Source organism: Mauremys mutica, chromosome 9, assembly GCF_020497125.1.
Source record: "Mauremys mutica isolate MM-2020 ecotype Southern chromosome 9, ASM2049712v1, whole genome shotgun sequence".
Taxonomy (NCBI): domain Eukaryota; kingdom Metazoa; phylum Chordata; order Testudines; family Geoemydidae; genus Mauremys; species Mauremys mutica.
In genome coordinates this window covers 83,626,729-83,641,474 of record NC_059080.1, presented here as the reverse complement: position 1 = coordinate 83,641,474, position 14,746 = coordinate 83,626,729, and the positions used below count along the sequence as shown (strand labels likewise).

Sequence of the window (14,746 nt, the reverse complement as noted above, 5' to 3'; positions counted from 1 at the left end):
GTGACCCGCACGACAGCTGTCTAATGTGCTTGGGCGAGGGCCACATTCAGGAACGGTGCCAGATTTGTAAGAACTTTAAGCCCAGGACAAAAAAGGAAAGAGATAACAGACTCAAATGCCTTCTCATAGAGGCAACACTTCACCTGTCATCGGAGTGGCAGCCCGAATCGGCACCGAGTACCTTGTCGGTCAGGAGTGCCCCAGTCACCTTAAGAGAGGCACAGCATGATTCAAGATCCGCAACACCGATGAAAGACACTACCACTTGATACCGACACACCTTCCGGCTAGCAAGAAGTCAGCGCCAGCCACTCGGCACCGCTCCCCATCACTGGTGCTGAAAAAGAAACTGAAGAAGTCAGACTGGAGGCCCTCTCTGCAAAGACAAAGGCCACAGAGAGAGAGAGAGACTTGTGCTGGGCCACTCTCAGACATCGATAGAACAATCAGCACCAGTGACTCTGTCCCTGGGATGAGGTCTGTTGAGCCCATTGCCTATGGACTACCTGCCTAGGGAAAGCCACAGAGGGGATACATGACACCAGAGCCATATGAGGCAGTGAGGAGCCTCCATGCCCTTCCAGTGCTGCCATCTCCCCCAAGTCATGGACTCTTAGGGACAGCTCTGGCATCACATGACCTCTTGGCATGGAGGCAGGTGCCAGTTCTGAGCAAGTCAGCAATGAGGGTGTGGCATCTTCATGGCAGAACTTGACGCCACTGGACCACTCGCCACAGCGGCACACTGCTGCGGCACTGATGAGCACCGCGCTGCCATGGTACCCAGGAGTGGGTCCTCTGGCTCGGACAAGGCACCGAGCAGATCATAGGCACTTTGCAGCTATAGCACAAGGGCTCGTTCTATCAGCATAGCCACCGGCTCAATGGCAAATACCACTCTAGTGGCTCATGTGGAACCTGTGGGCTGTCCAACCATTCCAAGGTTCCCACACAGGATGGTCCCACTCGGTGCCATCAGAGGTGGGAGCACCCCCACCTTCCTCCTCGGAAAGGGGTTTGATCCCCGGAGCTGAGATTGCTGATGTGCAGGATATCCCCACAGGAGACCCACCAGCAATAGAAGACATACAAGGCACAGTGCCAGTGAAAGCCTCATCATCTTCCTCCCCAGATGAGGCAGTGGCAGGAATGGCCATCGCACCCATGCAAGATGACTATAAGGCTCACCAAGAGCTTTTGTGTTGTGTTGCCCAAAACCTGGGCGTACAGGTTGAGGAGATCACAGAATCAGTTCTTGCCTTGGTGGACATTCTACCGCCCTCGGGGCTGTCAAGAGTGGCCCTGCCCTTCAATGAGGCCCTCTTGCAGCCTATAAGAGCTCTGTGGCAAATCCCTGCATCCCTCCAGCCCACAGCGAAGTAGGTGGAAAGTAAATACTTTGTACCCCGCAAGGGGTATGAGTATCTCTACACCCATCCCCCACCAGATCTCTAGTCATTGTGGCTGCTTACGAATGAGAGAGACAGGCAAAAAGAGCCATCACCCAAGGCAAAAGAGGCCAGGAAACTGGATTTATTAGGCAGGAAGGTGTACTCTACAGGGGGCCTCCAGCCGAGAATATCAAACCACCAGGTACTCCTAGGTCACTATGATTTTAATTTCTGGTCAGTCATGATGAAATTTAAGGAACTCCTATCGTCAGAGTCCAGAACTGAATTCATGGCCCTTGTAGAGGAGCCAAAGCATCCTTCCAGGTGGTCTTGGATGCAGCGGCTGCAGCTGCCCAAGCCATGGACACAGCAATAGTCATGAGGCTACTACCTCATGAGGTCCAACAAACTATCCAGGACCTACTATTCGAGGGGAATTCCCTTTTCTTAGGCCAATGTTTATCTTTGTTTGTTATGTTAATAAAGGACAAGTGTAGGAAGGATGTTAGGCCCTGATCATGCAAACTCTTAGAATAACTTAACACACTTTACTGAACTCAGTGGGACTATTCAGGTTTGTAAAGTTACATGCAGAAGTATTTGTACAAAAGGGCTGAGCATTAAGTTTGGACAATATCAAATGTGTGTGCATACTGTGTTTTAATCAGGTTGCACTCTCAGACTGCTTCTCAGGGCCTGTCCACACTAGTGTATAAAAGGTGTATTTTAAAAGGTATTCGAGAACATATTTTGATTAACATGTTAAAAACTCAATTTCCTCCTAGGCTTTACCTGGACTAGCTAATGTATTTAAAATTTTATTTGCCATGTCTAAACTAGTATGTTAAAATGTGTTAATTAAGACATGTTAACTAATATGTTTTAAGAATATATCTTTTTATATTACTGGTGTGATCAGGCTCTAAGCGTGAAGTGAAAGGAGAGGGAAGAGGAAAGATCAAAATGAGTCAGAATGTTAGGATTTTCTTCAACTTTTTTCCTGATTATATTTCTGTTGACTCTTTAATAAAATTACAGTCATGAAATTGAAATAAAGGAAAACAGAAGTGTTATAAAATTCTCAATATTACAAATAGTTTTTTAAAAATTAGCAGCCTTTTCTGGAAATCCACTAAAATATAATAGGAATAAATAGAAAGGAGAACTTTTTAAAACTATTTTCTTTTCATTGATTTGTTCGTCTATTTGTTTTGCAATCAGGTATTTTCTTCTTTCTCCTTCATTTACATACTGGATCAGAGTAGCCAGGATTGATAAATTTATATATTCACTGTTATTGAGAAATAATAGTACAATGATTAGGCATATCTCTGAACTCTGGCTCAAAGTCATTGTTAGCAGATCACAGTACAGGAATTTTCATACTGCATCGTTATTGAGAAGTAACCATATAGTGATTATGATCTTAAGACACACACACATGCACACACAACTAGACTGTAGGGATCTGCACAACTGAGATAAATTATACAGTTGTGTATCAGTACATCATTTTCAGTAACTGAACAGCATCCCTGCACTCTGGCTGAGAAAAAGTGCATTTTCATATAATATAAAATTAAAGATGTTTTAGCATTTTTATTTTGTCTTATTTTTAGGATCAAACCATGTGGGCATGCTTAGCTGCTATGGCAGTTGCTAATAAGGACATGACAACAGCAGAAATAGCCTACGCATCAATCGGTGATGTAAGTAGATGAAATTAAACTATTTTTTAACTAAATGATTGCAATGCTAATTTTATTAGTGTATTTCTCTAGTTAAACCATCACACTTTGTTTTAACAGATTGACAAAGTTCAGTACATCAATTCTATCAAAGAACTTCCATCAAAAGAATCAAGAATGGCTCATATACTGCTGTTCAGTGGAAATATACAAGATGCTGAAATGCTGCTTCTTCAAGCAGGCCTTATTTATCAAGCTATTCAAGTCAACATTAACCTTTATAATTGGGATAGGTAATATTTCTCTCAACATACCGTAGCTGCTACCATTAATAATCTTACTAAGATTAAGTTTTAAATGTTTAGAGAATTAGACATTTAATTGACTAATCTATTAACCATAGTTGCCTGGACCCTGAGAAACATTGAATTAAATCATATATCATGATGATATACAAAAGAAATAAAATCACTGAAATGTTAGAATACATATGTATCAGTGCTATATTTAAGGTGATATGTCAGTGTTTCCAGGCATTGCCCTATGATAATGGTCTCCAGCCCACCCAGAGAAACTTTTCATGACTTTAGACACACAGAGTTATGTGCACTCAACAAATTAAAACTGTTTTGAAATATCTTCTTGCTTAAAGTAGTTACACAACCATACTGACTGTTGTCATTATATCACTGGGAGAAAATGAGTTGTGAATTATTTTTTTTAAATAAAGAATTCAACTTTCCGTCACGTGTATGCGCAGCAGTGTAAATCTCATCCCAGCATTGTTTGGGGTCTCTATGTCCAAGAGATCCTGCAGGAGTTGCTGCTGCCACAAGGAGAGAAGAGTCTGGCTCCACAGGATGCTTCACCTCTCTCTCTAATTGATGGATGGAGAGAGCAGAGAGTCTGCAACGGTGGGGAAGGTTATCAAGTCCCCATCTTATTGCAGAAAGTTCTTGCTACTAGCAGGGAAGAAGGGAAATGGCAGGTGGCTTCTTTTAAATCTGCTTGCCTGCCTCCTTACTGATTAGAGAGACAAGGTGGGTGAGGTGATATCTTTTATTGGACCAATTTCTGTTGGTGAGAGAGACAAGCTTTCAAGCCACACAGAGCTCTTCTTCAGGTCTGGAAAAGGTACTTCCAGCATCACAGCAAAGTCCAAGGTGGAACAGATTGTTTAGCATAAATAGGTACATATTGTAAGGGAACATTCAAGATAGAGCCACCCTGCATATTGCAGTGACGCTGGGTGTACCTTTCCCAGACCTGAAGAAGAGCTGTGTGGCTCGAAAACTTGTCTCTCTCACCAAGAGAAGGTGGCCGAATAAAAGATATTGTCTCTTTAATATGGGTACAGCTACACTCCCTTACTGATTGTCTGCCACCTCCCACATCCTCAACTTTCCCAATTCTGAAAGTTCTTCTCCAGCTGTCTGAGTGTTCCAGAGTAAGCAAAAGGATGGTGCTCAAAAAATGTCTCTCTTCCCACAACAGGATTTGGGGAATAGGTTAGGAAGAACTCCCCCACTAGCATGGAAACCATCTCCCCAACCATGACAACAATATGTTTAGGCCCCTTTACTATTAATTGGGCAGAAGTCCGCAATCTGCCCTCACCATGGCGAATTGTGGGTACAAAATTAGAGGTCCCTTTAAAAATGTGGCACTTCATGTCCCTGTAGAGAGAAAACTGGACCTCTCTGTATGCCGACTTTTCCACTATAACAAATTTAGAAAAAATGCTTACTCAGCTCCAAGTTCAGAGTCTCATGCCACATCTGTTCAGCATCCAAAATAATCATTTGAAAGTTAGAGATAAATAGAGCTTGGCTACGCTCAAATAAAGTGGAAATAGTACTTCCTAAATGTAATGGGGGAAATTTGCCTTCCTTACAGCTTTAGATTTAGGTAGCATTTTAACTCATAAAGGACTCATAATCTAAATATTGCTTCAAAAATGCATTATTGGTTCTGGCTGCTTAAAGTAATTAATATAATTGGGTGCATCTGTCTATTAAAATAATATGTAAATGCAGTATTAGCATAATTCCTGTAATTCTCTTTCTGTATCATCATTTAACACTGTTATTTTTAACAGGGATGAAAGTTCAGATACTATGAACTGCTTAATTTGATTCCTAACACAAAGTCTTATTTGATGTCGACTTTAATTTCAGTTTAGTATTGTGCATTCTGAGTACTTAAATGAAGGTAAAATGAGAAACTAGCAAACCACCTTTCAATCTGAATTATGTTTTCTTTCAGAAATGTTCTTTATGGGGAAAACTCAAACAATTAAAGTATGTTGCCCAGTGGGCTTCATTAATGCTAAGGATGACACGTAAATTAATTTAGAAACTTTATGTTTTCTGGCAAGCACACATATATCGATCTGTGTTTTGCTGATGTTGCCAAGAATGTCTTACCTGGAAAACAATGAATAAAACATTCTAAGATATTTAAATTTATTTTTATATCACTCCAAAAAAAAATATAAACATAGACATATCATAATAATGCAATGGCTGCTGAGCTTCCCATCTTTAGGGTGTTCTAAAAGCGGTCATTTGCGTGTGCTATATCTGTTCAAGTAGATGCTCTCCAAGAGCCAAGAGATTTTTTTTTTAATTCATAGCTATAATAATTTCACTAAAAGTTAATTTTTTACCCTTTCTTACTGACAGTAATGTAGTCAAAAGTAAAAGAGGGTGTGTTTTTTCAATTACTTAAAACAAATGCTGTTGTCACATTTCTATAATGTGATTAGGTTGTCAACAGAAAAATGTTAATTATATATCATAACATACATCACAAAGTGGATAGTGTATCAGGAAAAATTGGTTACTCTCACCTTCCTATGGTTAACACCAATGCTAAATTGCTTGGCACCTTGCATCAGGAAGATCAACCTCCAGCACAATCGCTGTACAGATCTCTTTTTGTAAAACCAAAGTAATTGTAATTGTGTTAGTATTTTTTTTCAGCATGACAAGCTCATTTTTCTTTTATTCCAGGGCACTGGAACTAGCAGTGAAGCACAAGACACATGTTGACACAGTTTTGGGTTATCGACAAAAGTTCCTGGAGGACTTTGGTAAAAAAGAAACCAATAAGCGATTTTTGCAGTATGCAGAAGGTGTAAGTATTCTGTGGAAACTTAGCCCTATATTTTCAAAAGGTCAGCCTGCATTTTGTGGTTACAATTTGTGCAAAAAACATTGCTCCCACATTTTTGCTTTAATTCAGCTGTGGATGTAAATCTTGGTCATAACACACTGTTTATCTGACTGCAAGCACAAATTGAACGCTTGATGTGGAACTAGTAACATTTGTGAATGCAATGTATTTGGGGGCATAAAATAAGTCTGCATAAATTTTGCATCCTGAAAACATGCAGAGGCTTTTATTTTGGGGCACACATTTTGTACATAAACAGGGAATTGGGTTGAAAATGTACCTTTTAATGTCTTCAGTAACACATTGTATGAATATTAATAGTAACAGTCAGTAAGGTTAATCAGAAGAAAAATTAAGAGCCAATCATGAATTATTATACTATAGATTATATATACACATATAATATATTTCATAGGCATACAGTTTCACAGAATACCTATAATTCTAATTTTAGTTCAGAACAAAAATATCAACTTGAGTTGATTAATTGTGTAGTATTTGATATTTTTTTAAGGCCAGGAAGAGGAACTATTATGGTCAAAACCTTGCTGGAAGTGTAAAGTGGGAAGCCAAGTTACAAATCCACACAATTTGGGCTATATCAATTTTTGCCTTTATTTATAAATTTTCAGACAGAATTATTATCATCAATAGTGTATGAACATATATTTATGTCTGACAATAAACAGATAAGATGGAACACGTAGGGGCCCAAGTTATTGAGTTGCAGGGTACTGGGAAGCCCTTCTCTACTTCATGATGGTCATCTCAGCCTCTGATCCCTGGTCTTTCAGTCGCAGTCCTTCAATTTCTGGTCCTGTATTTCTTCAATTTGGGTCTTTTTTCACTTTGATTCCTGTACATTTCCACATTACAGATTTATTAGCTTTTCTCCAATCAGCATTAAACTTTGTCAAACATAATCTGTACAATATGCACATACAAGTTCTTCAAGTGCTTGCACATGTCCATTCCCATATAGGTGTGTGCGTGCCCCAAGCATAGTTTCCAAAAAATTTTCCCCTAGCAGTGTCCGTTGGGTTGCCTCTTGCACTCTTGGGTGCCACATGCACATTGCTCCAGTAGAAAGGACCCTGATGACCTTCAGTTCCTTCTTACCACCCATGACGGTTGGTTGGAATCCAATTGCTTAGAACACTTCTTTCATAGTGTTTTTTGATACCAGTTGTGTAAATAGTTGTTATAGTTAGTACTTAGAGTAGTTTTAGGTTTTAGATAGCTCGGACACCCCAACACTTAACTTGTGGGATTGTCTGCCTTCCCAGTGCCAGGGCATGCCTCAGTCGCCAGGTTTCAAGCCCTGCGCTGCCTGCAGTAAGCCTGTGTCTCTGAGCGACTCCCACTCGAGCTGTCTCAAGTGCCTGGGAGAAGCTTATAGGTAAGACCATTGCCAAATCTGCAGAGACTTCAGGCCCTGGACCACTAAGGACCAAGAGGCCCGACTGAAGGTCCTCCCAATGGGAGGCAGCCTTATGACCAGCTTTGGAGCCACGCTCAGCCTCAGCACCAAGCACCTCAGCTTTGGTGCCAAGCACTCCTCCATCTACCCGGGACTCTCAGCACTGATCACCCTCCCAGGTGCCTAAGAAGAAGCACCAAGAGAACACCACGTCTCCAGTGCTAAAATGTAAGGGAGACAGGGAGAGAGTGAGATCCGTGCCACACCACTCATCTCCCGCAGCACCACAACATCAGGTGCTGGCAATTCCAGTGCCACAGCAAGCTCCTCGGACACCTACAAAGGAACAACCTCAGAGTAGACAATGCACCAGCCAGTTTATGGTGCCATCAACTCCCAAGGCATTCGCAGTGGCCAGGGACCTTCTCAGCCTACTCAAGACTCGGCTCCACCAGTGCCACCAAGTGGCAGGAAGCAACCCCTGAACCTCACCCGGTGCTGTAGCCACTGTCTACAGGGAAGCCCCCGTTGTCAGCCACAAGATTGCCTCATCTACTGTCTCTGGCACCGAGCAGCATGGCTCTGCCTTGGTCTCTGCATCACAGCTCAGAGTCTTCGTTGGACTCAGAGTATTGGTCATATTTCCCTCTTCTACATAACTGACATCATTGCTGTCTGGGCATCCATACCATACTACGGCTCCGTCTTCCGTGGTACCACAGGGTCCATGGGATCCACTGACGATACAGTGGCCCTTTTGGAACCCTTGAGAGTTTCCCCTTCCTCGGGGCACCCCCTCAAGACACTCATACTCCATTGTTTTGGTGGTGAGAGCGCCCCTGGCACCGCGCAGGGAGACTCCGGATCCAGACTTCAATACCGAGCACAGTACCAAGTCTCAGGGGGAAGCCCACTGGGCCCTGGTGGTTGCCAAGGACATACAAAGGCCCTGCAGCCTGTCCTGTCCTCTCCAGATGAGGCACAAGTGACAGCAGGGGTCTCCCCTCTGCAAGACGACCACAAGGCATACCAGGACTTGTTAAAATGGGTAGCCTGAATTTGGGTGTCCAAGCAGAGGTGGTCAAGGAGATTGTGCATGGCCTCCTGGACATCTTATCACCAATAGGAGACTCTAGAGTGGTCATACCTCTTTATGATGTCATCATGACCGATCAAGGCATTGTGGCAAACCCCTGCCTCTCTCCATCTGACAGCAAAGTGCACAGAGCACAAGTATTTTGTACCAGCCAAGGGGTACTAATTCCCTTTTTCTCACCCTCCCCAGGATCCCTGGTTTTTGTGGCCACCAATGAGAGGGGCCACCAGGGACAGAGGGCTCTTACACTAAGGCAAAGTAACCAAAAAGCTGAACCTATTCTGATGGAAGGCTTCCACAGGGGGCCTTTAACTTCTCATAGCAAACCAGCATGATGAAATTCAAGGACCTTCTCCCACAGGACTACATACAGGAGTTTTCCTCTCTTGTCAAGGAAAGGGAAACTGTGGCTCATGCCTCCCTGCAGGCAACTCTGGATGCCGCTGATTCTGCAGCCAGATCAATGGCCACTGCAGTGACAATGCATAGGAGTTCGTGGTTGTAGTCCTCGGGGCTACCTAACGAAGTGCAACAAATTATTCAGCACCTCCTGTTTGAGAGAACATTGCTTTTTTGGGAGCAGAAGGAGGGCAGGCTGCATGGCCTCAAGGACTCAAAAGCAACTTTGAAATCACTCGGACTGTACGTGCCAGCAGGGTCAAGAAAGCATTATAGGCTACAACAGACAGGCCACTACTTCTATCAGCCTCCTAGGCAGGACCAACATAGGAGGAAAAATAGGGGGGTTTAAATGCAGACCATCTCCCCTGTCCTCATCAGCAGGTCCCACTCAACCCAAACCCAGACACTCAGGATCATCAATACACTCGTTTTGACAAGATGCTTGAGGTAGGCACTGCTATTCCCCCGCATCAGCTCCAGCTGCCCCCTTATTATCCAGCCGCCTTTCCCACTTCTTGGATTCCTGGACTCAGATCACGTCAGACTGCTGTGTCCTCAACACAATAGCACATCTGGTGCTCCCAATGACCAGTCCTGCCTTTACAATTGTCTCTTCAGCTTATCTTGGAGCACCTAAAACAACCTGGAAAATCAATCAAGGTTCACCTACTTGCCATTTCTGCCTTCCATCCCAAGGTGGACAGCCAATCAGTTCGGTCCTATGAAAAGGTCATCCAATTTCTCAAAGGTCAGAGATCCTTTACACACACCTCTGCCCGGGACTTGACCCTCATCCTATCAAAACTCATAGGACTCTCATTTGAACCGTTAGCGTCATGCTCATTGTTACACCTTTCTTGGAAAGTGGCCTTTCTGGCGGCCATCACTTCGGCCAGAAGAATCTCAGAGATCCATGCCCTCACATCAGAGCCCCCATACGTGATCTTTTTTAAGGACAAAATACAGCTGCGGCCACACTATCATTTCTTCCTAAAGTCATCTCACAGTTCCAATGGAGTCAAGCAATCTTTTTACCAGTATTTTACCCTAAGCTGCATGCGAACAGAGAAGAAAAGCATCTCCACTCACAGGATGACTGGAGGGCCTTAGCTTTTTACTTTCATGGACCAAGCCGTTCCACAGATCTTTGCAACTATTCATAGTGATAGCAGAAAGAATGAAAGGTCTCCCCATCACTGCACAGAGACTCTCTTCATGGATTTTATGAGTTCACAAACATTCCACCCCTGGCTATCCTTACGGCTCACTCTACAAGATGCCAAGCCTCCTGCACGGCTTTCCTAGCACAAGTTCCGATTCAGAAAATCTGCAAGGCAGCAACCTGGTCATTCACACATTCATGATGCACTGTGCCACTGTTTAACAGGCTAGCGAGAATGCGGGCAGTTTTGCAGTCAGCCTGTCCTTGAACTCTGAACCCATCTCCTATACAAGTGCTTGTGAGTCACCTATTTGGGAATGGACATGAGCAAGCACTCAAAGAAGAAAAAACGGTTACTAACCTTTCCATAAGCCACCTTATGATCGCCTTATATCCAAATTCACATTATTGCAGGGCGCGTTATAGCGGGATTTCCCTGTATTTGTTGAAAAGTATCAAGTTTGTTTCATTTCAAAGGCAGGAACCTCCGATAGCATACTGTTCATTAGATATTGACTATAGAAGAGAGCCACCAACTGATACACACATGTAACTTGCATTAGCATTAATGGTAGTTATATGTTTGCATCAAGTGGAGACCTATATAACGACAGAGCAGATCACTTTGTGACTTGTACCTTCATACTGTTGCTCATTAATACGTATTTAATATAATGTTAACACTTACCTACTATCTTTCCTGTTCTTACAGTTGGAAGTTGATTGGGACAAAATCAAGGCCAAAATAGAGATGGAAATTGCTAAAGAAAGAGAACGAGCTGCAGCCACTCCAGCAGTCAGAGCCAGTGTAACTGTACAGCGCTAAATACAGTGCATGTCATATTAAATAGCTGTTTCACTACACATTTGCTGCATCAGTATACTGATAAATCCAAGGATTATCATTTTCCTGGGAGTGGGCTATGGAAGTTAAAGCTCTGAAATTAGTTAATTTTTGCTGAATGTTGGACAATGGGCAGAACTGTATTCATATGTGTGTAGGCCAGTTATGATCTGTGCACCCCATCCTGCTTTCCTTACTCTTGTGAGGAGTCCCAGTGAAGTCAGTGGAACTACTTGTGTGAGAAAGAGAGCAAGATTGACTTCTGTCTTCCCATTATTTAACTGTTCAACTTTTCATACCCTTTAAAGTAAAAATATGCAGTCTTGGATATCTGGATTTAGGCACTGAAATGCATGTTTAAGCACCTAAATAAGTGGTCTGATTTTCAGCAACTGTGGGGTACAGATATACAGCACTTCTGAAAAGCAGGCCAGCTGGTTAAATGCCTTAAGATGCATGTAGGTACCTAACTTTAGGCACCTAATGTGAAAAATGTGAACCTAAGTTTATAAATGGCAAAGGAATGTTTCATTTGTGGTTACATAGATTGCTGCATGACAGCACAGTCCCAGTGCTGAAATATTTTCAAATAATACATATCTGTTATTTTAGATAAATTCAGCACCTGAGATTGATTGCAAACGTATTTCTGTCAATAACAAAAAAAGGGTAGCTGTTGGATAAAAAACTTCTAAATGTTAAATGAATTATTTCATAATAATCTAAAATACTGTGTAACATTCTTTGAATTTTGTTTGAATTAGCAGAAAGTCAACTTTCTGCAAATATCCAGTATATGATTGGCAACAGTGTTCTGCATTTCCTTAATGGTTAGAATGTCCCATCCACTTAGAAGAAAAACTTTTCTTGTTTGCACTAGGTCCAGTTCACTTGATTGTGTATTGGAGTTAAACATACACCATTTCACCAAAATAGTATTTTCTCTCTTTCCTGTTGAAATAATTGGGGCTGCGTGCATATGGATCTGTCTGTATGATCTCTTTGCAATATTGGGATATTAGTCTATTACTGGTTATTGAAGGACGTTAAAGTAATTCTGCATAACATTTCTTTCACATATGAACACTAAAAATTGTGTGCGTTCTGTGAGAATCTTTAGCTGGTTTAGTATTTGTTTTGTAAATCATTATGTAGCAAATATCAATTTTCTGCATATTCTATAACATTCTTAATACAAAATTAAAATAAAATACTTTTTATATCAATTAGATGATGTATCTCATTGATTTTACCATCCCATTAAATAAAAAAGGCAATTCTATCTGAGTACCTACAATCCATGTAAAATTTCCAGTCCTCCAGTGTGCTGAGCACCTCCTTCAGAGTGAACCCCTCTATCTTGGGTATGACTTGCAATAGGCACTGAGCACTTGCAGAAATGAGCCCAAAATATCAGTCATAGCAAATGTTTAATGTTAATTGTATCACTCTGTGAAAAGTATTCACCAACAAGTGGTAGGGTGTTTTTGTCTTTTAATAATTTTCCTGTGTGAGTTCATTCAAGAGCGTAGTGATTATCCAGTGCACCAAAGGTGTCAATAACAACTATGTGGGGGACACTAAACAATCACTATGCTCTCAAATGAACTCACACACGAAAATGATAAAAGACAAATTATCCTATCACCTGTGGGTGAACACTTTTCACAAAGCAATCACTCTATATCTGACCTTTCAGACTTTATTCATCCTTAAAGGAAACCTGCACAACACTTTCAAAAGATGAGCCTGGGAGCCTAAATTTATAACTTTGCTAGACATTAAAAATCATGGACTGAATAGAGACATGGATTTATGGCTTATTACAACAATCTATAACCCACTAAAAATTCCCACCCAGCTGCGTCTGCCCACTTCCTTTCCCCCAATGACTGGAGGGATGTTAACAGACCACTTCACCTTGAGTTGTACCTTGAAATACATGTTAACTACCTATGCTAAACAATGTGTTCCACTTTGTATTTAGTGTGACACTCTGAGTATGTTTCCCAGATCAGAGGAAGATCTGTGTAAGCCAGAAAGTGTGTCTTTCTCACCAACAGAAGTTGGTCCAATGGATGCTATTACATCACCCACCTTGTCTCTCTAAAATCTTGGGACCAACATGGCTACAACATAGTATATTTCTGTTCACGTATTGTATTAATGTTATTCTTAGAATCAGGTTTCTAAAATGAATATTGATGTTTATGAATCCAGCGTTTACTTTCTGTGAATATTATCCAGTATTTTTTGGTTTTGTTGAATATGCCTACTCAGCAAACTCATGCACTAGAGTATTCACAGACAATAAATATACAAAGGCACAAATACAATCAAAGCAAATTAGTTTAATAATTCTAACAAATATTAATGGAATGTTTCTGCAGTATTTATTCAGCTCTGCCCACATACTAGTGCCTGGAATAAGACCACAAATTCATTTTGCATTGGCAGTTAGACAGCCATCCACTGGTATCAGCTTTAGGTCACTTAGAGGTGAAAGGCTTCTGTATTCTGTTACTAATCCACAGAGCCATCCAGTCCTCTACTGCAGTCATTCAGCAGCATCAATGTATGGGACTGCCAGGCCCTCATAAGGGTTTTAGATACTCAAGAAGGCAATCTAAGCAAATCTTTTGTTTTCCTGACCTGGTAAATCATTTATTTCGCTTTAGTGAATAGCAAACTGTGATTCTTGGACAGAATCCATTCCTTGATGCTGCTTATCTAGAGGGTTTTTTGTTTTTTTATACATTGCAGCTGCAATTCTAAGAACTCTGCCTCTAGTGCAAGATGCTTTTGTACTGATACTGTGCACAGTATCTTTTTGACTTGTATTACTGAGGTTTTTAAAGGCTCTATATTGCACTTGTCCTTATCTATTTTTAGGCAAATCAGTCAGGGCATTTAAAAAAATCCTGCATACTGAATAGGAAAGAAACAATAGTTAAGCACAGGGGTTGGAAAACATATCTAAAACAAGCTACAGAAAGCCTGCTGCAACAGAGCCTCACTAATCTGCGCTTTATGAGGGATTCTCAGGGGATTGCCAAGATTTGTATATTACCAAGGACCAGGGCAGGACCAAGAAAACTTTTGTCTCACTTCCTGTTGGGTGTGTCATATTACTTCCTGTCCAAATCCTGTTATTACATAATTTCCAGAATCAGAATGAAGGCAACATATAATTAATTACTGATGGGTTACTGTCCTAAACTGTATAGCCTAAGAATACCCATTCTAAAAAAATATCTGCCTGTTAGGAAATTATTTCTCATTTTATTGAGGTCTTTGAGAAGCAGAGGTGAATACAGTTGATGTAGAACCTTTTTATTCAGTGTTGTGATTGATTAGCCTTTCAGACAACCACAATTTTGCCTTAGCAGTATAAGCACTGTAGTGGTCCTTAAGTACTTTGTGATATTGATCTCAGCAACAGTCAATATTTGTTTACATACACAGAAGGTGATTAAAGTGAATAGGTGTGAGGTATATAATATATCTCTGAGGTAGGGGAAAGTTGTCTAATGCTGATGTTTAAAAGCCACACGTCAATTATGAAA

The 14,746-nt window shown here is 41.3% G+C and overlaps 1 protein-coding gene across 5 annotated transcripts in view; it reads left to right on the top strand.

Annotated features, from left to right (window-relative positions):
* The window catches only part of IFT80 (intraflagellar transport 80), a 159,578-nt gene extending 147,169 nt beyond the window's left edge, over positions 1-12,409 (top strand). For all 5 annotated transcript variants that reach the window (XM_045029617.1, XM_045029612.1, XM_045029613.1 and 2 more), the window contains 4 exons: positions 3,011-3,100; positions 3,200-3,372; positions 6,094-6,217; positions 11,049-12,409. In XM_045029617.1, coding sequence (XP_044885552.1) covers positions 3,011-3,100; positions 3,200-3,372; positions 6,094-6,217; positions 11,049-11,162 — 501 coding nt within the window. In that variant the 3' untranslated portion in view covers positions 11,163-12,409. The remainder of the gene's footprint in view (positions 1-3,010; positions 3,101-3,199; positions 3,373-6,093; positions 6,218-11,048) is intronic.
* Positions 12,410-14,746: the final 2,337 nt, after the last annotated feature.